This window comes from Acartia tonsa, chromosome 11 (assembly GCF_053477335.1).
Source record: "Acartia tonsa isolate MP-2025a chromosome 11, ASM5347733v1, whole genome shotgun sequence".
NCBI classification, from domain to species: Eukaryota; Metazoa; Arthropoda; class Copepoda; order Calanoida; family Acartiidae; genus Acartia; species Acartia tonsa.
The window spans coordinates 20,749,755-20,773,436 of NC_137270.1; the positions used below are offsets into that span (position 1 = coordinate 20,749,755).

The window sequence follows — 23,682 nt, forward strand, 5'->3', positions numbered from 1 at the left end:
TTTTGAAAAGGCCTAAAAAATATCATTTTTTGTCTCTTTTTTCACTGTTTATAGTTACAACTTATTAAGATATTATTCTCAGTTAAAAAAAAATTGGCGCTTCTAGCACCAAAACCGGCAAAAACAGGCAGTTAAACTTCTGTACCCCTACTTAACCCCCTAACAGACCCCCCTCTCTATCTCGGCTCCTGTTACAGATAGAGACATAAAACTTTTTTCTGGTGGTTAAGTGTAATTTTAGAGAAAATTACTTTTCTAGTCATAGCGGTCAGACCGCTCCTTATCCGCTTTTTAGCAGCCAGCCGCTAAATATTAAAACTGCTGTAGAGCAGCCAATTTTAAAGCTAAGAAAACCAAATTTTATGACGAACTATTATTTTTTATAACAAAAAAATACCTTTTCTGACCATCGCCTAAAAAACGACAAATAACGGAAACCGCCAATTTTGGCGGTAAAATGGCGGTTGGCGGCGCTAAAAAATATTTTTATCTGTTTATAGTTACAATTTATTAAAATATTATTCTCAGTTAAAAAAAAATTCGCGCTTCCAGCACCAAAACCGGCAAAAACAGGCAGTTAAACTTCTGTACCCCTACTTAACCCCATAACAGACCCCCCTCCTCTATCTCGGCTCCTGTTACAGATAGAGACATAATACTTTTTTTCTGGTGGTTCATGTTTATTTTTAGAGAAAATTACTTTTTCTAGTCATAGCGGTCAGACCGCTCCTTATCCGCTTTTTAGCAGCCAGTCGCTAAATATTAAAACTGCTGTAGAGCAGCCAATTTTAAAGCTAAGAAAACCAAATTTTACGACGAACTATTATTTTTTATAACAAAAAAATACCTTTTCTGACCATTGCCAAAAAACGACAAATAAGGGAAACTGCCAATTTTGGCAGTAACATGGCGGTTGGCGGCGCTAATTAATATTTTTATCTAAGAAAACCAAATTTTATGACAAATTTTTTACCAAAAAATTCCTTATTTTTTTATTGTACTACATAAGTTTTGTTGTCCCTTATTTTTATTTATTTTTTTGTCAAAATTTATTCAGAAGGTACCATGTGATCAATCATATATATTTTTTCATACTTTTCTACACTTTTTGTGTGTCAAATCAGATTGACTCCTAGATTTTTAAATTCTTGGGAAGGTGGTGTTACCCTCCCCCAAATTAGTTATAAACCTTCCCAGGACCTAAGAGAAGCTACCCTGTTATGGGGAACCATATCAGTTCAGCAGTAAGTGAGATCCTTCAGTACAGAGAGACTTAAAAACAGACATCCTGTTATCCCCCCTAAATAAAATATCCTTCCCCCCCCCCCCATCAATACAATTATTTTTTACACTATATCAATATGAAATATTTTACAAAAGTTTATATAACCATAGACAACATTTTTCTCACTATCACTGATTATAAACTTTTTTTGTTAGATACTATAAAAATAGGTCCTTCACTTATTGTATCCACCTTTCAACTAAAATCAGAAGACATTTCTAAAGTCATTTTATGCATACTAGCACATAAGAATCACCGGCAACTTCGTTTTCTGTCAATGATCCAGAATCTTTCTATCAACAGTTAAATTTTGAAAATACATCTTGCATTTGAAAAGGAAAATAAGAAAGATAATATGTAATAGGATGGAAAAGCTCATCTTGATGTTTTTAATAATTAGATTTGTATATTTTGATTTTGTTTTTAACCCTTTGTAGACAAATAGATAATATTTCTAGGGTCATGGAAAGAAAACAAAGTCATTCCTAAATTAGGACAGAAGTCACCTTCCTAGGAAGGACATAAGTAGCCTTCCTTATGTGAGAATTTGTTAGATGAAGGGCATAACATGCCTCCCTTAACAAAGATTTTGCAAGATTGAGGACATAAGTAGCCTCCCTTCACCTCACAAAACCTAGCTTTTTGATCTTGCATAAAATTGGTTTTTGGTCCATCACATAGCAAAATATTGGAAAACTTAGCTTTTCTGTTCTTCACATAGCTAATTCTTGCAAAACATAGCAAATTCTTACAAAACATAGCAAATTCTTGCAAAACATAGCAAATTCTTACAAAACCTAGCAAATTCTTGCAAAACATAGCAAATTCTTACAAAACATAGCAAATTCTTAGAAAACTTAGCTTTTCTGTCCTTCACATAGCAAATTCTTGCAAAACATAGCAAATTCTTGCAAAACAAAGCAAATTCTTGCAAAACATAGCAAATTCTTGCAAAACATTGCAAATTATTGGAAAACTTAGCTTTTCTGTCCTTCACATAGCAAATTCTTGCAAAACATAGCAAATTCTTACAAAACATAGCAAATTCTTGCAAAACAAAGCAAATTCTTGCAAAACCTAGCAAATTCTTGCAAAACATTGCAAATTATTGGAAAACTTAGCTTTTCTGTCCTTCACATAGCAAATTCTTGCAAAATATAGCAATTTCTTACAAAACATAGCAAATTCTTGCAAAACATAGCAAATTCTGGCAAAACATAGCAAATTCTTACAAAACATAGCAAATTCTTAGAAAACTTAGCTTTTCTGTCCTTCACATAGCAAATTCTTGCAAAACATAGCAAATTCTTACAAAACATAGCAAATTCTTGCAAAACAAAGCAAATTCTTGCAAAACATAGCAAAGGACCGAAAAGCTAAGTTTTCCAAGAATTTGCTATGTTTTGTAAGAATTTGCTATGTTTTGCAAGAATTTGCAATGTTTTGTAAGAATTTGATATGTTTTGCAAGAATTTGCTATGTTTTCCAAGAATTTGCTATGTTTTCCAAGAATTTGCTATGTTTTGCAAGAATTTGCTATGTTTTGTAAGAATTTGCTATGTTTTGCAAGAATTTGCTATGTTGTGCAAGAATTTGCAAGAATTTGCTGTGTTTTGTAAGAATTTGCAATGTTTTGTAAGAATTTGCTATGTTTTGCAAGAATTAGCTATGTGAAGGACAGAAAAGCTAAGTTTTCCAAGAATTTGCTATGTTTTGCAAGAATTTGCTATGTTTTGTAAGAATTTGCTATGTTTTGCAAGAATTAGCTATTTGAAGGACAGAAAAGCTAAGTTTTCCAAGAATTTGCTATGTTTTGCGAGAATTTGCTATGTTTTGCAAGAATTTGCTATGTTTTCCAAGAATTTGCTATGTTTTGCAAGAATTTGCTATGTGAAGGACAGAAAAGCTAAGTTTTCCAAGAATTTGCTATGTTTTGCAAGAATTAGCTATGTGAAGGACAGAAAAGCTAAGTTTTGCAAGAATTTGCTATGTTTTGCAAGAATTTGCTATATTTTGCAAGAATTTGCTATGTTTTGCAAGAATTAGCTATTTGAAGGACAGAAAAGCTAAGTTTTCCAAGAATTTGCTATGTTTTGCAAGAATTTGCTATGTTTTGCAAGAATTTGCTATGTTTTGCCAGAATTTGCTATGTTTTGCAAGAATTTGCTATGTTTTGCAAGAATTTGCTATGTGAAGGACAGAAAAGCTAAGTTTTGTAAGAATTTGCTATGTTTTGCAAGAATTTGCTATGTTTTGTAAGAAATTGCTATATTTTGCAAGGATTTGCTATGTGAAGGACAGAAAAGTTTTCCAATAGTTTGCAATGTTTTGCAAGAATTTGCTAGGTTTTGCAAGAATTTGCTAGGTTTTGCAAGAATTTGCTAGGTTTTGCAAGAACTTGCTAAGTTTTGCAAGAATTTGCTATGTGAAGGACAGAAAAGCTATGTTTTGCAAGAATTAGCTATGTGAAGGACAGAAAAGCTAAGTTTTGCAAGATGAAGGACATAAGCAGCCTTCCTAATGTAAAAATTTGTCAGACAAAGGACATAAGTCACCTCCCTTAAGTTAGATTTTGTTAGATGAAGGACATAAGTAGCCTTCCTTAGATCAATTAGATCAATTTCCAGTGACTTCTGTCCTAATTAGGAATGACTTTGTTTTCTTTCCTATTTCTAAATGTTAATTTATTTAATTGCCTGTGTCTGGCATCTGACTAAAATAAAAATCTATTACATTAGTTTCAACAATTAACTGTGTTGCCCCTTTCCGGACCTTAATCAGCCAATTTTTGTATGAAGTCTTTCATTGTGATCATAAACAGATAAAAATATTAATTAGCGCCGCCAACCACCATTTTACTGGCAAAATTGGTGGTTTCCATTATTTCTCATTTTTTGGCGATGGTCAGAAAAGGTATTTTTTTGTTATAAAAAATAATAGTTCGTCGTAAAATTTGGTTTTCTTAGCTTTAAAATTGGCTGCTCTACAGCAGTTTTAATATTTAGCGACTGGCTACTAAAAAGCTGACCGCTATTACTAGAAAAAGTAATTTCCTCTAAAAATAAACATGAACCACCAGAAAAAAGTATTACGTCTCTATCTGTAACAGGAGCCGAGATAGAGGGGGGGGTCTGTTAGGGGGTCAAGTAGGGGTAAAGAAGTTTAACTGCCTGTTTTTGCCGGTTTTGGTGCTGGAAGCGCGAATTTTTTTTTAACTGAGAATAATAATTTAATAAATTGTAACTATAAACAGATAAAAATATTTTTTAGCGCCGCCAACCGCCATTTTACCGCCAAAATTGGCAGTTTCCGTTAATTGTCGTTTTTTGGCGATGGTCAGAAAAGGTATTTTTTTGTTATAAAAAATAATAGTTCGTCATAAAATTTGGTTTTCTTAGGTTTAAAATTGGCTGCTCTACAGCAGTTTTAATATTTAGCGGCTGGCTGCTAAAAAGCGGATAAGGAGCGGTCTGACCGCTATGACTAGGAAAGTAATTTTCTCTAAAAATACACTTAACCACCAGAAAAAAGTTTTACGTCTCTATCTGTAACAGGAGCCAAGATAGAGGGGGGGGGCTGTTAGGGGGTTAAGTAGGGGTACAGAAGTTTAACTGCCTGTTTTTGCCGGTTTTGGTGCTGGAAGCGCCAATTTTTTTTTAACTGAGAATAATATCTTAATAAGTTGTAACTATAAACAGTGAAAAAAGGGACAAAAAAAGATACTTTTTGGGCCTTTTCAAAAGGCAGTTTTGAAATCCCGTTATTTCATAAAAAAATTTAAAATGCATAGAGAATGGCTTGGAAGGTGAATTTAGGTGTTCTGCATATTTCAACTTAAACACATAAGGCCTAAGATATGATATCCCAAAAATCTTTTGTCAAAGTCTACTCTACACCTAGCGCTGGCGATTTCATTTTTCACAGGTATAAAATGCATGATTTTAGAAAACTGACTGGCGCTAGGTGTAGAGTAGACTTTGACAAAAGATTTTTTGGATATAATATCTTTGGCCTTATGTGTTTAAATTGAAATATGCAGAAGAGCCTAAAACCTGCACATTACTGAGATATTGTTAAAACCGCCGTGCTACCGTTATCTGTTGATATTTTACATGCCTGGCGCTAGGTCGCCAGAAGAGATAAAGAGCTGAAATTTTGTACATGTATTTCTAGGCCCCTAAAGTAACTTTTTAGGTTAGCAGAAGAATGAAATTCGAGAAAGGGTATTTTCATGAAAAGATCTAGTGCTAATGAAGGGAATATTTGGCAATAAGTTTCAGCCTATGTGTCTTTTGCAGAAGCCGAAAAAATCTGTTGTAATAAGTAAAAGCTGCTTAGGAGCAGTCAGACCGCTGTAAATGTTTTATTTTTTATTATGCTCCATATTGATGGGAAAGTTACAAGTTATTTTACTTTTTCTTTTTAAAACTTTAACTGAAAAGAGGAGGAACTTTTCTTCCTTACCACCTCAAGTGCCCCTAGAGGCTTCTAGTGGGCGTAGACGCTAGTAAACATACAAAGTCTCAATTACATGATTTATTCTTTGTGGTACTAAAGAACAATTGTTAAAAAGTAGCGCAACCATTATTTTTCTTATTCTTTCAGGGGTGTATATTTTCAAATTTGACCCTGCTGACGGGGGGTAGGGGAATATGTGGTTGGGGGGAAAAATGTAAAAATTAAGAGAACTGAAAGCATTTTTTTCCATTTATCTCACCTTTTTGGTAAAAAAAAACTAAAAGAATATGTAGGAGGGGGAATGATAATATGAATAAAATAAAGTTATTTCTCTTGTGCAGAATATACACTCCTGTATTCTTTTGTTGGGCTGAAGAACAAGAATAATTGTTATGAAGTAGCGCAACCATTATTTTTCTTATTCTTTTGTTGGGCTGAAGAACAAGAATAATTGTTATGAAGTAGCGCAACCATTATTTTTCTAATTCTTTTGTTGGGCTGAAGAACAAGAATAATTGTTATGAAGTAGCGCAACCATTATTTTTCTAATTCTTTTGTTGGGCTGAAGAACAAGAATAATTGTTATGAAGTAGCGCAACCATTATTTTTCTAATTCTTTTGTTGGGCTGAAGAACAAGAATAATTGTTATGAAGTAGCGCAACCATTATTTTTCTTATTCTTTTGTTGAGCTCAAGAATAAGACGACCTTCTCTCTTGGTTATATCTTGATACTCTAAAATAAGTATACAAGATTTCCAGTAGCACTTCTTGGTCTTTCCTGTAAGCTTTGTTTAGGCTTGTATTTTCTACAAAAATAAACTACCTTTCTAATCATATGTACCTATATTTTTGGGTACCCCAAGGCGATAAAAATGACGAGAAAGCATTTGAAAAAATAATTAGTGGAATAACCAAACACTAGATTCCTATTGTAAAAAGGATATTAGTTATTTTTCGCATCGTATTATAAACAGATTACCGCGGATAAAGAATGTACAATTGTAAGATTAAAACCATTTTTTTAGCCCCGAGGTGCCGAATATTTAAAAAAATTTGTCATCAAGGTTAAAAATCAGCATGTTTTAGATGGACGTACGGACTTTCTGGTAACAATTGCTACGCTTATAAATCGTACCTAATTGTTAAAAAATCATAATGCAAAGTTTGAAATCGACAGGAGGAAAAAAGCTTACCGTTACGGACTTAAAGAGTACCATCCCTAATTATGGAAAATTTTGGCTTTTAATAGTTATTTCTCGCATCGTATTATAAACAGGTTTCCGCGATGAGAACCGGTTCTTATCCACCGGATTCGAATGAATACGAGAAAAATCAATATTTTAATTAATACGTTTTTATTGAACATGGCTAATCATTGATATATTATAATAATAATTATATAAACCCTACAGTTAATAAAACATAATTATTGTATTTACACAAAGTATGAAAAAATAAGCAACTTGTAAAATCTACTGAGTTGGATTTTGAAGACAAAAAAAGGTCGTCTGCGTTTAAATCAATCAATTAAAACGCAGACGGCCTTATTGTCTGTAAAACCCCAACTCTGCATTTGACAATAAGGTAGGTATTTTAAACATATTGTCATAAAAAATATTTCTTGATTTTTATATTGATTAAAATATTAATTTTGACATTTTTTAAACATTCTCCCATTTAAAAACCCTCATTTTTAATGGTAACAAAAAAAATCAGAAACGTTTTCATGACAAACACACAAGTTAAGGACAAATATGAAATCTTTGTTCAAGGACATCAAAAATAGATTTTGGGGGGAGGGGGGATGAGTCACTCTTTAAAAATTTGTTTGGCTCTTTTGTTGGCTTGCCAGGAGTGCCCTTCCACTTGTCCCTTTATACGTTCCTTTGTTTTGCTGAATCTTTTTTTGCAGTATGGCTATGAACTGATTAATATCCGCTTGATAAGAACCGGTTCTCAGTCACACTGAAAAATTATGTATCGCATAGTATTATAGCCAGTTTTCTACAAATATTAAAATAAAAACCCATAATATTAATACCAGTTTTCATTTTTATATCAGCTGAAAGCTGTCTATAATACGATGCGATAAATAACTATTCACATTCCAATAAATTACTTGAATAGTTAAATTGTTAGAATAACATGAATTTATGCGGTAAAAATATAACTAAAGGTATAAATTCTAACTAAATTTCAGTTTTTATAAAATAATCGTCTACCCATATACCTATTTTTTAGTCTAATACAGTATGAGAGAAATTTTTAGTTCAAAAATTAACTTTTTTTTTTATAAATGTAAGTTTACTAAACAAACTAAATTAAATAATTTTGGTAGAAAAATAAGCAGAAAATAAGCTAAAAACATTCGTGAAAATCAATCAAGCACTCTTAAATAAAAATACATAGAAAAAATTTACAATTTCTCTATAAATGATAAAAATAATAATAAGACAAAACCAGGATTAATTAACTTAAATACGGAAGAAAACGGTGACAATAATAAAATCAGAAAGGAATATTTCATCTGAAGAAAAACCTGTTTTACTCAGATAAAATATCGCTTTCTGATAAAAGTAAAATAATGAGAAAGTCTTTATAGGCGTTTCATACCAAAGAATATTAATGAGTTTAGTAAACCTAAAAGAGGACTTTGTATATAGATCTCGTATCAAGGTATTAAAGGAAGTTCCCGCGAAATTAGCGTAATGGTTAACGTGCCTGCTTGCTGTGGGATTCGAGTCTGGTCAACATCGCGCCATACTAGAGACGTTAAAAATAGTGCCTAGTGCTGGTATATCTGGGACGTGAATATATTAGTAAAAGTAGAGGGAATTCCTTGCTTCATAAACAGGCGCAACTCACTACCATGCACAGTTACGACTTCCAGACAAGGGTCATGCAATTAAGGGGTTGGTTGTCTGTTATTTAACATATTATCCTTGGGTGTTAAAAGAGTATCGCATCCCATTACAAGTGGATGATGCACTGAACTCTAGATGATCACAAAAAAGAAAGTGCCCTTAATTCTTGATAACGAGATCTTCACAATATAAAATTCCACCTTTATGTCTTCATAACCCTTTCATATATTGAAAAACAATAAAGGTTAAGAATGATATCAGGACTATTTGAACTATAATTAGAAAAATAATTTCAGCATATTTTCTAAAATCTACGATTTCTGAAAAACAGCATTTTTTGTAATTTTTAAGCCTTTAAAAAGCAGAAACTGGCACTTTTTACAATTTTTCAGAAATTGAAGATTTTGATACTAGACTTGGTAAAAATAACTTTAGACAATGTTTTTTTTTATATTGTAATTCAACATAAATGTTAATATTAAAGAAAGTTATATTTATGCAGTTACTTAAGTTACAATGCTATAAGAAAATGTATTTTTTTTTATAGGGTGAGGCGGGGCATTACCGGTAATTTTTTTGGTTTTTTGAAAAAAAAATGGGGTAAATATTAATATTTTTAAATGGGACCAAGACCATTAGAAAGCTTACGGAAAGGACTATCAGGTCCTAATAGGACGTTATCCTAGGACTTTTAGAAGTTTGTCATAATTGGACTCAAAGAAATTACCGATAAATGCCCCACGGTGGGGCATTGTGGGTAACGTCTTTTCAACCTAAAAAAAATCGATGAAAAACGGCCAAACGGCCAGTCAAACATAAATAATCATAATTAGTATAGGTTATAGGGATTATCCACAAAACTTTTCATAAAGATCGGACTATTCCTTCTATGTCAAAAATCATTTTTTTTAAAAGACGAGAAATTTCGATTTTTTTTCCCACAAAAATTTTCTTAAAAAATAAAATTTAATTTTTTTATATAAAAAAACCTGTTCTATTCACTTTTTGGCCTAATTCTTAAAAAGCCCATATTGAATTTTAGATTTTACAAAAGAAAACCTGAAAATTGATCTTAAAAATCGAATTTGAATTTTTTTTTCGACGTTACCGAAAAATACCCCGCGCGAACTTTGGTCATTTTTGAAAAAAATATTAACTCTACATTTAAGCTCTCAACGGATTTGGAAAGAGCGGGCAATTCTTAGTTCAAAAGGTTTATACGGATCAGTTCTAGGTCTTACCAGTTTTTGTGTAGGTCGATCTTTATACACCTAGGTGAAAAAAATTTTGAAGAAAAAAAATTTTCGTCCGACTTTGAGACCCAAAAAGTACCCTTAAAATTCATCTCACAAAAATTTCATTTTATACTTTTTTGTAGGCAATTTAATAAGGAACAAATTTGCTTTTATGTTTTTTTCTGTCAGTCGATTAAAACATGGAGAAAAATGTCATTTTCTGAAGGTGGGTAAAAAATTACCGGTAATGCCCCTTACCGGTTAATGCCCCGCTTGACCCTAATAAAAAAAGGATATATTTTTATTATGTATTTAAAGAATAGGCTTGCTTATGTTAATGTTAAGAGATCTGTCTCAAAAAGGAAAAGTTTTAAAAATTGAAAAATAAATAAAATATAAAACTTGTATGATATTTCATTATATTTGAGTAAACTGTTAAGATACATAGAAAGAGGGGTTGGATTTATTGATGGAAATATAAATAGAATTTATCATTTTTCACTTTATATCGCGTAATCACTTCCTAAATGTGTATTATTTATATAATTTCAAAAGCCAAGAAATGAAACATCTAGGTTGGTAAATGTTTTAATATATACTTTATGTAGGTAAGCATAAACATATGATATTTGTATCTAACCATTTATTGTTCATTCTTTTAATTCACTTTCTGTATTAGACAATTAAATGTGTACAATTAAAATTACTTGCTGTTTAACCTTAAAGGTTAAGTCAGCCAATAGCTTTTAAATGATCTTTTGCATGCTTATATTTTTGATGGGCACATTTTAGGGCATTTTCTAAAGTTCTATAACCCATTTTTTTCTCAAAGGATTGATGATTTTGAAGTTTTCTTTTGACACTTGCGCATTTTTTGTTGTTGTCATTCGAGGATTTATTTATTGCTGCTAGATCGGTGGTTTGCTTTGTTACATTAAAATGTTATTTAATAGCCAGGAGCCAGGTTTCAAATGGTGTAGTTTTTGTCAGCCTGATTATAATAATTCATCTTTATTCAACAAAACATTACTAGGTATATGTGTAAGAGATTCAGAGATCTTAAGATAAGACAAAGGACAATTGCTGTATAGTCCCACACAGTGGTCTATTTTGGCCTTTTGGTGGACATTTCACCTACCTCTACTCAAAGTCAATTTTCTCAGCTTGTAGTTGATAGAATCGTTCAAAATAAAAAGCATGCGCCTTATTATTACCCAATACAACTTGTATGTGCATCTAGAGAAGAAAAACAAAAGCCAATTAGTCTAGAAAATACTTTGAAACTTAGCTAAAATTTTATATTTTCATAATTTTTTTTTCTTGGGTCGTAGAGAGCCTAAATTCGATGTTTTAAAGCAAAAACACATTTGAAAACCTTAAAGCACTAATAAATATTACTTTATAAATGATTATATAAAGGTAAATGCCCTATCACCAATCTTTGTGCAACATACATTTGATACAACTAATCGACGTTTCTTTACCCTTTTTTTACGAAGCTATTTTCTCTCAGATTATTTATAATACTTAATTTAATCTAGTAATAAAAAAACAAGGATAGGTTACTGGCAAAAGTTACTTTATAAGAAAGGAATTTATCAAAAAAATGTTGTTTTTGTGGTAACCCAAGTCGTTGCTTCTAATCACGAAATAAATACACAGGGATATGTTACTTGAAGTTAATCTTTTTGGCCTCCAAAAGAAAGTTTCATTTAGCATGCAATAGCAGCGAGGAAGGGGACATACGACCGTAAATTACACTGGTACCCAAAGTTTTATACACATGCTATCTTGTTTGTTGGCCCAAAAACTTTGGGTACTCTTTATTGTAATTGATTGGTTGGTTCCAAACTAGTGTCCAAATTGGTTTACCAATAATAAAGGGATAACTTGTTTAGGGATGGATATCATTATCAATTAATCATCCATTGTCTTATCCCTTTAGATTACTTATGCAATAGTACTTAAATAGGAAGAAAAATAATTAAATTCGATGACTGAAAAGTCAGAGGCATTGTTCCTTAGATACCATGTCTTTGACGAAAATAAAATTTCCAGATGGTTTTTAGTCTAGCAATGGATTTATTATTACTTGAATGTTACAACAGATTTTTATGTTGTCAAATAAAGGGAAACTCGCAGCGGACTAAAATAACGATACCCCCCCATAACCCTCCTTTACCCCATCCCATCTCCTACTCGATCACTGAACTGACCAATAAACATGTGCCATGTTTTAGGAAACTCGCAGCGGACTGAAATAACGATACCCCCAAATCCACCTTCTTCTAGCCCATACCCTATCCTACTTGATAAATGAACTGACCAATAAACGAGTTCCAAGTTAGCAAGCTAAATTGACGACAATTTTTCCCCTGTCATAATATCCACGTATTCTATATCCATTAGTCTAGCTGGAAACCGCGGCTATAGCATAAAGGATAATGCGTTTGCTACTTTTTTTTTATGTGTAAAACGTAATCATCTAGAGACGTTAAAAAAGGCTGGAGCTTTGTTAGGCACGTTACTTTTAGATTATAGGCATTGTATTGGCCCTTGAATTGATAAATGTAACAAGACATTTTTATTGGTATTATACCTACTAGTTAAACAAAAACCAAATTATAGTTAGAAAATCTGTTTTAGATATCTTACAAAACAAACAAATTTAAACATTAATGATATTATGTTATGAATAAGAAATAAGTTAAAATGCATTAGGAATAAAAATTGACAGAGAAAAGAAAAAAAAAAATTTTTTCTTTCATCTATTGCAATTTTAGAGTTTACCCTCTAAAGTTAAAGTTAAAATTTGAAATAAACCGGGCCCCGTAACAACCTAAACTAAACATCAAACTATGGCATTATACCTGTATATTAAGAATAATATATGGTTTGGTATGTTACGGGGCCCGGTTTTTGGTGAAAACCTTAAAAAACTGAAAATTATTGTTAAATTTTTTTGCAAAAATATTTAGGAAATTACATAAATTTTTTTTAAAAACAACAATAAAATGGATGAAAAAAGTAAAATAAAATTCTAAAACACCAGTTTCCTAATATGTCATGTAGTATTATGAATATAAATAGGTGAAGAAACTTCATTGTATCAATGTAACACTAAAAAAAAATATCTTTTCCAAAGATGGTGAAAATTCAAAAGGTAAAATTCATGACGTAAAAATAATCCTTAACCTTCATGTTTCAAAGTTCATCATTCATCAACCAGTGGTTGAAAAGACAGAAACTCTTCAGTTTTATGTGAGATAGGGTATATATTTTCAAAATAAATTATTAATTATGAGGAATTCCAATGTTGATTTTTGGCGAAATGTCCGGCCTTAGACCACTGTGTCCCATTGACGTTAAACAAAATTAGGCAACCTGTAAATTGAAATTATTAGTTTAAAGGTTGTATACAAAAGTTCCCTTAGTAGTCAGATTATCAAACTGTTCGAAGGATAGCGATTAAAAAGTTTTAGTTCTCTATTTTAGGGAATCTTCAGTAAGTCAAGGTAATTTTTAGTTTATTTTAATCTATAAGAGAATGCAAGGGGAGCAGCCGCTAGAAAATTTAAAAAGAATTCACTAAATTGTCAATTCCAAAAAGGCGAATTTTACCTCGAACAAGAGTTATTTATCTTATAATACAAAGCAGTAAGGTTTTTTGTCTGTATCTTAAGATTACTATACCTAATTAAACGATTGGGTTTTCCATTTTAGGGAAGCGTCACAAAAGGTCTGGGATGGTTTTTGGCTAATTTGTATATCAGAGGCAAAACCGCTAGTACTGTAAACAGCATAATATGCAAATTAAGATGAATTTCCTTGTTTTTATAAGATCATACACCGTCTTGTTTTCTTGATTTTCGGCACAGGACACAACACAGCTCTGAAAATAGAATATTAATTGATATTTTGGCGCTTTCCCTTAAAAGAGCGCTAAATCCAACCCACCTATTTAAAATAAATTGAAAAAAATGGCGTAAGGTATTTTCCCCCTAAAAATAACCCATGGAGGGTACATAACCAAGTGAAGCCAATATCATCGACACCATAACCCAGCGGGGCTACCCAGTACTCAAATAATATAACATAACTGAAAATTATAAACAAACAGATGAAAAACTTCTTCTCTTTTTCAATTAATCTTAGAAAATAGAGGGGGGGGGGGAAGGTTCTCTACTCGACAAGGTACTTTTAGGGAAACTGCTGATATTTTCTATTAACCAAAATAGTTAAAAGAGAAAAAAAAGAGTACACAAAAAAAAATAAAGAAAACGAAGAAGTAAATACTAATAAATTGATGAACTTTGAAAGTGTTTGATCAATTTTAATAGATATTTTAATTAAAATGGTGTTTGTTGAGTCATGCATTTGCAAACAACTGCAAAGATAGGTAAACAAGTTTATAAATGTGTGTGTTTTAAAAAGTCGAGTAAATCATTGCATCAATGCATACATACCGATCAAGTCCAACATTTTATTATTTCATTATGGACCTACATAACATTAAAAACATATTTCTTATGTTGGGTTGTATAGTCGAAACTTGAGTTAATCCAGGGGTGTATATTCTGCATGGTTGACCCTGCTGACGGGGGGGGGGGGGGGGGAGGGGGAATAAAAATATGTGGTTTTGGGAAAAAATGTAAAATAAAAATTAAGATAACTGAAAACATTTTCCCCTCTCCTTAGTAAAAAAAACTAAAAGAATATGAGGGTGGGGAGATAGAAATGAATAAAATGAAGAGTTCGGAAAATATTTTGTTCATTTTTTAAGGTAGAGAAAAAATAAAAAAAAATTGCAGCAGAGAAAAAAAATGAATCTTGTGCAGAATATACACCCCTGAGTTAATCTTATTTAAAAAAATATGTAAGGCGGGGACATTGGACTGGAATTAAACTAGTACCCAAAATTTATACGTTGGCTCAAGAACTATAGGTACTTAGAATTTTATAATAATAGATATTGTTTTTTGGAATTGGTAATGTAAATCAATTTATCGCCATTGCATTGTCTTATCCCTCCAGATCCTAGTGAATGTAAGACAGCTGCCATAATTTGATAATTAAACTTACCGGTACACCGACAAACGTCCTACTGCGACAAACGTCCTACTGCGACAAACGTCCTAATGCGACAAACCTCCTAAGCGACAAACCTCCTAAACGACAAACGTCCTAATGCGACATCTCTTAAGTAAAACCTCCTAAAATATTTTAAAAATTTAAATCTTTCACAACTTAATTTTAAAATGTTCGAATATAAATTTTAAAAAAAAGAATTTTAAAAATTAAAGGTCGATTTTTGTTATGCATGATTGTATCGGGTTCAAAACCATGCCATTCGATGGCCAACGCAGACTTTGGGAAAACTGTCGGACGGATTTTTAATTTTCAGCCTGTGTGCAAAGTTATCCAATAAATAAATTCAATTAAAAATTATGTTCCTGTGTTTTATTACCATATTGGATTTTATATTGTTATTTTGTATTAACGTTAGTGGATTTTGTTCTCAAATTTTGGAAGATTTTTTTATTTCATAATTTTTGAAAATTTTTAGGACGTTTTACTTAAGAGATGTCGCATTAGGACGTTTGTCCCTTTAGGAGGTTTGTCGCATTAGGACGTTTGTCGCATTATGAGGTTTAGGACGTTTGTCGCATTAGGACGTTTGTCGTGGTAGGAAGTTTGTCGGTGTACCAACTTACCTTATAGCTTCGTCGAAGACAGTTTTGAGGCCTTTCTGTGTGAGTGCTGAGCACTCCATGTATTTCACTGCGCCCACGTCTTTTGTCATTGCTAAGCCCTAAAACATATCAATTTATAAGGTTTCATGATCTTAAAGGACAGATCATTATATTTATTGCTGCGTCATATGATTAAAATTTTAAGTTCATTATACTCAAGGATTTACTATTACTTGGATCTTACACCAGCTTCTAAAGTACTCTAATAAAGTGAAACTCGCAGCTGGCTAAAACAACCAACGGTCAATTCACCCCCTTTACCCCACCCCCTCCTCTCCTACTGGATAAGGGGAATTGACCAATAAATCTGTTATAATATTCAAAGTAGGTAGGTAACAAAATTCTCGAAAGAATCCAATACAAAGTTTTAAAATGGTAGGTTGATTCTATAATTTAAATTATCATAATTTAAAAATACATCATGTTTTATTTGTAAATAAATATTCATTATCTTGAAATTTAAACTTGAATATTTTTTTAAGCATTTGATAACAAACACTTCCTTTTAATTCAATGATAAGAAGCGAGCTCTCAGAAATAGTGAAAATAATTCGAATTATTTTTTTTTACAAAAAAAAATCTTTGTTTCTTCTGTATTCTATATTTGTCAGAGAATTCATGATCCTCGGATAGTTTTAAGCTATTTTGTGGGTTATTTTTTCTTCGTGATGCCCCATGCATTTAATTTAAATAAAAACATTTAATGTAAGGTTAAAATATCAGCTCTTTATTTTATAAGAATTATTATCTTTTCCCAAAAGCTTAGCAACAATGCATTAGAAGGAGTGGTCAGAAATAAAATTCTTAATGTTATTAAAAATCTATGAAGTATATTTATTGGAAGATTTTTTTCAATGAGCTTTTCTACAATTAAATAATGTGCGATAAGAGAAGTTTAATTACCATTTTAAATTAAACGTTGCATCGACATTAATGTTTGAAATATCTTGAAAATTTTGAACTTTAAATAACTTATATTAATACCTAATGGGTTGTTTATCTTTTTTTCATTTTTCATTTGAAATTGTTCATTTTATTACAAGTCACAATATTTTAGCTAAGTTACTTTTAAAACAAGAAAAAACGTTATTCTTTTTGATTACATCCCAAATATAAACAAAGATGTTAAGAATTAAAAATTTTGCTACTAGATCAAATGCTTTAGAGTATAACAAAAAAAAGGGAAATGCCCAAGTATATAAACAGGTGCAAACCTAGAATAGATGTGATTTGTAGAAAACAAAAGTTTAAGAGTTGTTTGTTGATAGGTCTAAAATTTAAAATTTTTCTTTCCTTTATTTGCATAAATTTGATATTTCGCCATTTATGCAGGAATTCTAAACTCCAACCTTAAAACTAAATTATGGAGAATGTGTCAATTAATCATAAATAAATATTGCTGACTCAATAACATTTACTTCATCAATAAATAGTTTTAATACAACAGACATTTTATAGTAGCGAAGCTGCTCTATTCATTATTTTGATAAGGCATTCATGTGTAAAGATAGAACAGCAGATATGAATAGTGCGTAAATAGCATACATAGAGTACACGCTGGTAAGGCTGCAAGCAAGTTGATACTGCCAAAAAAACTAATATATTCCCTAATAATAGTTTAATTTTAATTAGACGCCATACCACATAAATAAAGGATAACTTCGCATCTTATCATCTTACTTTGTTTGTACTGAGATTTGAAATGTAATAAATATTAGATCTTAGGGTTTTTAATCAAGAATACCAGTTAGAGATTTGTAATAAGATATTTTATTGATTAAGTTTTTTATAATTTAAAAATAAGATTCATTTTCTTTTTATCTCAAAATTGAATAGACAATTTCAAAAGCGATTATTCTGTATTTTTGATGAATCGCTGATATATCTTATCGGTATAAGCGTTGGTAGAATTGTACTATCAATTTTAAATCTTATAATAATAATTAAGGTGTAATGTAGGAAGCGTAGAGACTCTACCAACAATGTTAGAAGGTCATTAAGTCCATTTAAAAACTAATCCGACATTAAAAAGTTGTGCTCTTGATTTTATACCTATTCTAATATATAATTAGTAGTAAGGTTTTTGTCTGAAAATAAAGATCTCAAAAAGAAGAGGTCGGACTGGGTTGTACGTTTATTTACGAATGTCTTGTGCTAGTTTATAGATTTTTATCTCGCCTTCCCTAGAGGCTAGGAGAAAAGCAACTAGCAATTGTAAAAGTAATGTCTTTGGCTAAAAGTGGCGAATCTGTTTTAATGTCCGATTTTAATGTATTTTAAGAAAGCTTTGATTGGGGCATCAAATATGCTTCAATAAGTTTCTTTAGGACTTTAAGAATTTGTTTTCTATTATTTCTATATAAACCGATTAATATCCGGTGGATTAGAACCGGTTCTCATCCATACGAAAAAAAAATTATGTCTAGCATCGAATTATAACCAGTTTTCTACGAATATAAAAATGTACAATCATAAGATTAAAACCCATTTTTTTGTCGTGCCTTTGGCATCACGGGGCTAAAAAACTGGTTTTAATCTTAAAATTGTACATTTTATATCTTGGAAAGCTGTTTATAATACGATGCAAGAAATAACTATTGTCTAACCTGTGGATAGGTGATGGGTGACAGCCTCTTCTCTTTCAGTTTGTCAATAGTTTCCTTGTCCTCTCGCAGGTCAAGCTTGGTTCCAACAAGGATTATTGGCACGCCAGGGCAGTGGTGTCGTACCTACAGATGAGTGGAGTGTTATTCAAAGAAGTTCATTGAATTTAGCCAAATAGTTCCTAATTTGGATAGGTATTAACTTAACTTTAACAAATTGCATTTCAAAAGTCAACCCAAATTCTTGATAGTGATAAAAATCTTTTTTTTTTAAACTGTTAAAATAACGTTATCATTATCGATTCAATGAACTAAATAACTAATATGCATTTTTGCATTTGATATTGTGAACAGCTTTTTAAGCAACTAGAAATACAGAATAAAATATTTTATAGTTCTTGGAAAAATCTCAGTCTCAATCGTAAAAAAAGGTTTGTGAATGTTTGAAATCCCCATAAAATTGAATCATACCTAATCCTAGAACTCTAAGAAAAAAAACTTCACCTAGTCAATAGGGACATTGATTTATCAAATTTCAAATAACAAATTTCAATCTACAGAATAAGTAAATTTGTTTATCATCAATAGGGGTCAAAAGAAGTATACATCAACTTATTTCCTATCGCCTTGTCCCTCAAGATCCCTGTTACTGAACTCAACAAACTGGAAAAATGAAGAACTAACCTCTGGGTACCATTTTGCCCGAACATTTTCAAAACTAGCAGGATTTACCAGGGAGAAACATATTAAAAATACATCCTAAAAAATAAATCAAGGTTAATTAGGTACGTTTTATACTTATTTTTTATTTAAGCTTTATATTTAGTACAAAGAGTAAGAGTTATCTCATATTATTGGAAAAATATTTAGCGTCCAAAGAGGACTATCCACGAACAAGAGCACGTGATTCTAAGTACCTTCCAGCATTGATCCTGAGTATTTTCTTTCAGAATATAATAGGTCACTATCAATAATTAATATATTGACGAGAAAATTTATGTTTCACCACTTCAAGTTGAAGAAAAGTAAAAGAATGTCCACCATTTTTCGTTAAAATTTTATCAAACGTTTTGTTGAGTTCGGGGTGTCTTTAATTGTCCATGTTGTCAAATGATAAAAATTAAAAAAAGTAAAAGCACTTTTACTATATCTCATATGTATGTTTAAATTAATGCTAATATGGATTAATTTACAATCTATATAACACGAGTATCATATGTATCATCAAATATACATTTATTAAAAGAATTAGCTTCATAAAAGTTTTCAAAATCAATTAAAATACCTAAAAAAACATGGTGAAACATAAATTTTCTCGTCAATATATAAATAATATATGGTTACCTATTATATTCTGAAAGAAAATACTTAGGATCAATGCTGGGAGGTACTTAGAATCATGTGCTCTCGTTCGTGGATAGTCCTCTTTTCAACAACAAAACATGAAGATTTCTATTTTTTTTTCTAAGACAATTACAGCTTAACATAACATACTAAAATGAAAACACCTCGATTCTCAATAATACCTATTGAATTTAAATCAAATCTTGCGTCTCTAATCAAAGCAAAAGAATAGAGGGGACACGAGCAATATGTAACTTAGTCCATGGGGTGGAGACTCTGTGCCGACTTTAAATTAAGTCTTTGAATATCAGAAAATAACGTTGGGTATATCAACACAAAAAAGTCGCTACAAAAGATCAGAAAGTCACTTGCAAGCAGACGAGAAATGTCCATACCACTTAAACCAGGTAGTTGTCTCTCTAGGTTATACATCTTTACTTATAATTCATTCGTCTCTATTCTACAATACTTACTGTTTGTGGATAGGAAAGAGGTCTGAGTCGGTCATAATCTTCCTGACCAGCTGTATCCCATAATCCTAAGTTTATCGGTCTACCATCAACCTAAGATAGATAAAGCAATACAGAAATTATACTATTAATTATTTAAAAAAAGTAAGGTTGACATTGGACTATACATTGAACTGGTACTTAAAGGGGTAATTGCACGAAGTGCATCTAAACTTTAATTTAGTGAACTGCATATTTTTTTCTGTTCAATAGTTCTAACTACATCTATAGGACATATATTTGAAAGAATTTCAATCTTCTACCAGATAGTTTTAAAAATAGCAATAATTAAAAATCAAATTTTTCGGATATATGCAACAAAAGTTACTGTCCTGTTTTCACAAATACAGCATCATGACTATTTTGGTGGTGCCTAATAGATTTATTGTAAGAAAACAAAATTATATATGCTATATGGTATTCTTGTAACTTATGCTTGCAATCAAACTTGTCAAATGCACTTCATACAACTATCTCTTTAAAACGATTTCTCATTTGCTAGCTTAGAAACTTTCAATATTTTCAATAATGATGATTGGCTTGTTCAAATTAACAATTTCTAAATCATTCAAACAATAGCGCTTAATACTACAGGACAGGGTGGGCATTCAAAAAAAACCACCCAAAAAAAAACCACCCAGGTTTTTTTTTTAAACTTAAAAAAAAACCAAAAAAAACCTTAAAAACCCAGGGTTTTAAGGGTTTTTTTAAGGGTTTTTACGGGTTGGGTTGGGCTTTTTTAAAAAAAACCCTGGGTTTTTCCCCACCCTGCTACAGGAGGAGTAAATATTTGTTTATCATAAATAAGAGCCAGGTGTAAGGCTTACCATAACATTTGCAGAATAGTTGTCGAAAACTGTGGGTATATATTCTCCGGGAAAAGCATTTGTTGTGTAACTGATTAGTAAACAAGTCTTTCCTGAAAAAAAAACAAGATAAAGCAATTTTTCAAGGTAATATGGAAACTAAGACTGCGGAATCTGATAAGTAGTAAATAGATTTTTTTGGTACCTGTCTGAATTTGTTTCATTCATATATCAAGTATTTTTTCCGATATTTATTAATACGATAGAGATCTCCATTTTTTAGAAGCTTTTATTAGACCCCGAAATTAATTTCGGCATTTAAAATTAAAAATAAGTCCTAGGGTTGTTAAAGGATTTTTTCTGATCTTTATATAATTTTGAATGCAGAGCCCTTGCGTGCTAGGACTATATAGGACTAGATATACATTTAAGATTAACAAATCTGTCAATTAACAAGGAGTCAATATTCTTTTAGTCTGACAAAAGGGAGTAAGGGAAGATAAATCTGCAATGAAAAAATGTACATACCTACAGCACCATCCCCCACAACAACACATTTTATCGCCTGCATTTTGTCACTTGTTATGTGCTTTTATTTGTTATTCAGTTGTTATTAACAGCATTAGACCATCATTAAATCAGAAGCAAATACACTTTAATAAGTGTAGATATAGTCTCTAAATCAATCTGAAATATAAATAATAAAAATATTTTATAAATTACAGAGATTGATTTATTATTACAAAGTCCAAACTAGCAGTGTCAAAATTTTCAACCTAGAATTAATTTTATCTTTAAATATTTAAGGCCTTCATTTAAGATAGGTCCTTCCATAAAATATAACTCTGGACTTTAATTTAGATGGTTCTAGGACAAACGCAGGAGTTCCAAACGTCGGAGTGGACAAAAGCAGTGAGTGTTGAAATATTATTATATGTATTTCTATACAGGTTAAGTTAGGTTAAGATATGAATATACAAGGGCATTTAGAAAACCTAAAAAATGGATTAAAATATAGGTTAGGTTAAGTGTCCACTTCTCATGCGTTTGTGCACTCCGACGTTTGGGACTCCTGCGTTAGTTCTAGGGCCAATTTAGACATGGTTAAAACGATTTCGAACTTGGCGTTAGTGGTATATATCTATATAGAAAGCGTAGTAAATCATTATATTATTTATACTTAAAGAGTGTCAGCATGCAGTGTTTTAGATTTTTATAAATATATATTACATATATGATTTCCTATATATTTGTCTGAAGCTAAAGATCTCGAAAAATACAAGTTCGAATTAGTTTGTCTTTTTAGGAAAGCTTTATTATGTCTTGGGCTGGTTTTGAACTAGCTATTTCCCCTGACTACCCCCAGTCCTTCTCTATTAAGAGGCCAGCACAACGGTCTAAGGGTGGAAATTTGGCAAAAAAGTCATGATCAAATTTTCTTATTTTAACTTGATATTATTGATTTACATACCCCAGCCCATGCATAATGGACAAGGAAAAGAAAAAATAACGTTTGGAACTAAGTTTATTTTTACTTCAAAGTTGGGTCAAATCAATATTTTTTGAAGGTCAAAAATCTACTTTTTATTTTCTACCTAGATATGAAAAATAATTTTTTTTTGCATAAATATCTATTAAAAACTAATTTCGTTCATATTCTTTACAAATATATATACCAAATCAATAAATAAAAACATTTTTATTATATATTTTACCATAAAAGTGTTAATTTTATGCTTTGAAAGTAAATTTATGAAAAAATTTTCGTCATTTTTTTACTGAAAAATTTAGCAAAAAAAATTAGTTTTCCTCATTTTACTCCAAGTTGCGCTACCGACCCCATACCAAACCATATATGATTCTAAATTTTGAGAATATAATACAACTTTTAGTGAAGTTTCTAGAGTGGGGTCGGTAGCGCAACTTTAAAAATTTTTAATCTGAAAATTGCCTGTAAAACCTAAATTTGAGGGGGGGGGGGGGAAATTACAAACCATAACAGCAATCTTAATTTCTCTGTTATTCCTTTACTATTAAAGATAATTGAGTAAAACTTTTTAAAATTAATCAGTAATTACTAGAGGAACAATAATTTTAAAGGAAAACCGCGACTTACCCGCAGTTCCCGCAAAAAAAAGCCGCCGCCCGCAGATTTTAGAAAACAAAACATTTTTTGCATAGAGGTCATTTCTTTTTTGATTTTAGTGTTTAGGGAAGGTGTTTGCAACTCTAGTCCTTAGAAGGAAAGTGCAAAAATGAATTTTGTAGTAGCGTAGCTACTTTCAAATTCGCAAAGTCCGTCAGTCTGTATGAATCGATATGTAAACATCGTGAATTTCTTTGCTACGACTCAAGACAGTTGAAAGAAAATCTTTTTATGAACATTATCTGTACAAACAACCATCTACTGTAAGATTTATTTGGTCCGTGGGACTGTTGTTAATTCTCAATCTCTTACAGACATAAGATATCTGTAGGGAAAATTTGATCTACTAAGCAGTTTTATTTTGTAAGAAAGCTGATTTTTTGGTAATAGTTAAGCTCACCAACAAGCATCTACTCTTTAGTTCACTTGGTCCCCTCATCTGTCTGTAAAACTCTAAGAACATTAAGATTTCAAAGAGTAAATGTGTTCGTTTCTTCTGTCTTTTTTTTGTAAGATATGTTATAATTTAGCTGGCAAATAGTGTTTTAGTCTATTACTTGGTCTACCGGCTTTTCTTTACTGTTATAAAATGAATTAAATTTTGTTTGATATCAATTTTATGATAGTTATCTTATTTTTGGTTAGATAGGAGGGGTGGGGGGAGGGGGGGGGGGCATA

At 31.2% G+C, this 23,682-nt stretch overlaps 1 protein-coding gene across 5 annotated transcripts; it reads right to left on the reverse strand.

Moving 5' to 3' along the window:
- Positions 1–7,082: 7,082 nt before the first annotated feature.
- LOC145332690 (ras-related C3 botulinum toxin substrate 1) lies at positions 7,083–21,550 on the reverse strand. 5 transcript variants are annotated; one of them, XR_013884265.1, is made up of 9 exons: positions 21,387–21,550; positions 20,880–20,971; positions 20,017–20,106; positions 18,884–18,958; positions 18,203–18,325; positions 15,558–15,655; positions 13,670–13,735; positions 10,246–10,833; positions 7,083–8,880 (listed from the first exon to the last, which is right to left on the reverse strand). XR_013884265.1 is itself a non-coding variant. In XM_080177709.1 (8 exons), the coding sequence occupies exons 1-7, from the start codon at positions 21,427–21,429 to the stop codon at positions 13,678–13,680; spliced, it is 579 nt and encodes a 192-aa protein (XP_080033835.1). In that variant the 5' UTR covers positions 21,430–21,550; the 3' UTR covers positions 7,083–10,833; positions 13,670–13,677. The 5 variants fall into 5 exon arrangements, 1 of the variants encoding a protein (XP_080033835.1); XR_013884268.1 differs by having other exon boundaries at positions 7,083–7,709; positions 7,864–10,833; XR_013884267.1 differs by having other exon boundaries at positions 7,083–7,709; positions 7,849–10,833.
- Between the last annotated feature and the right edge of the window lie 2,132 nt (positions 21,551–23,682).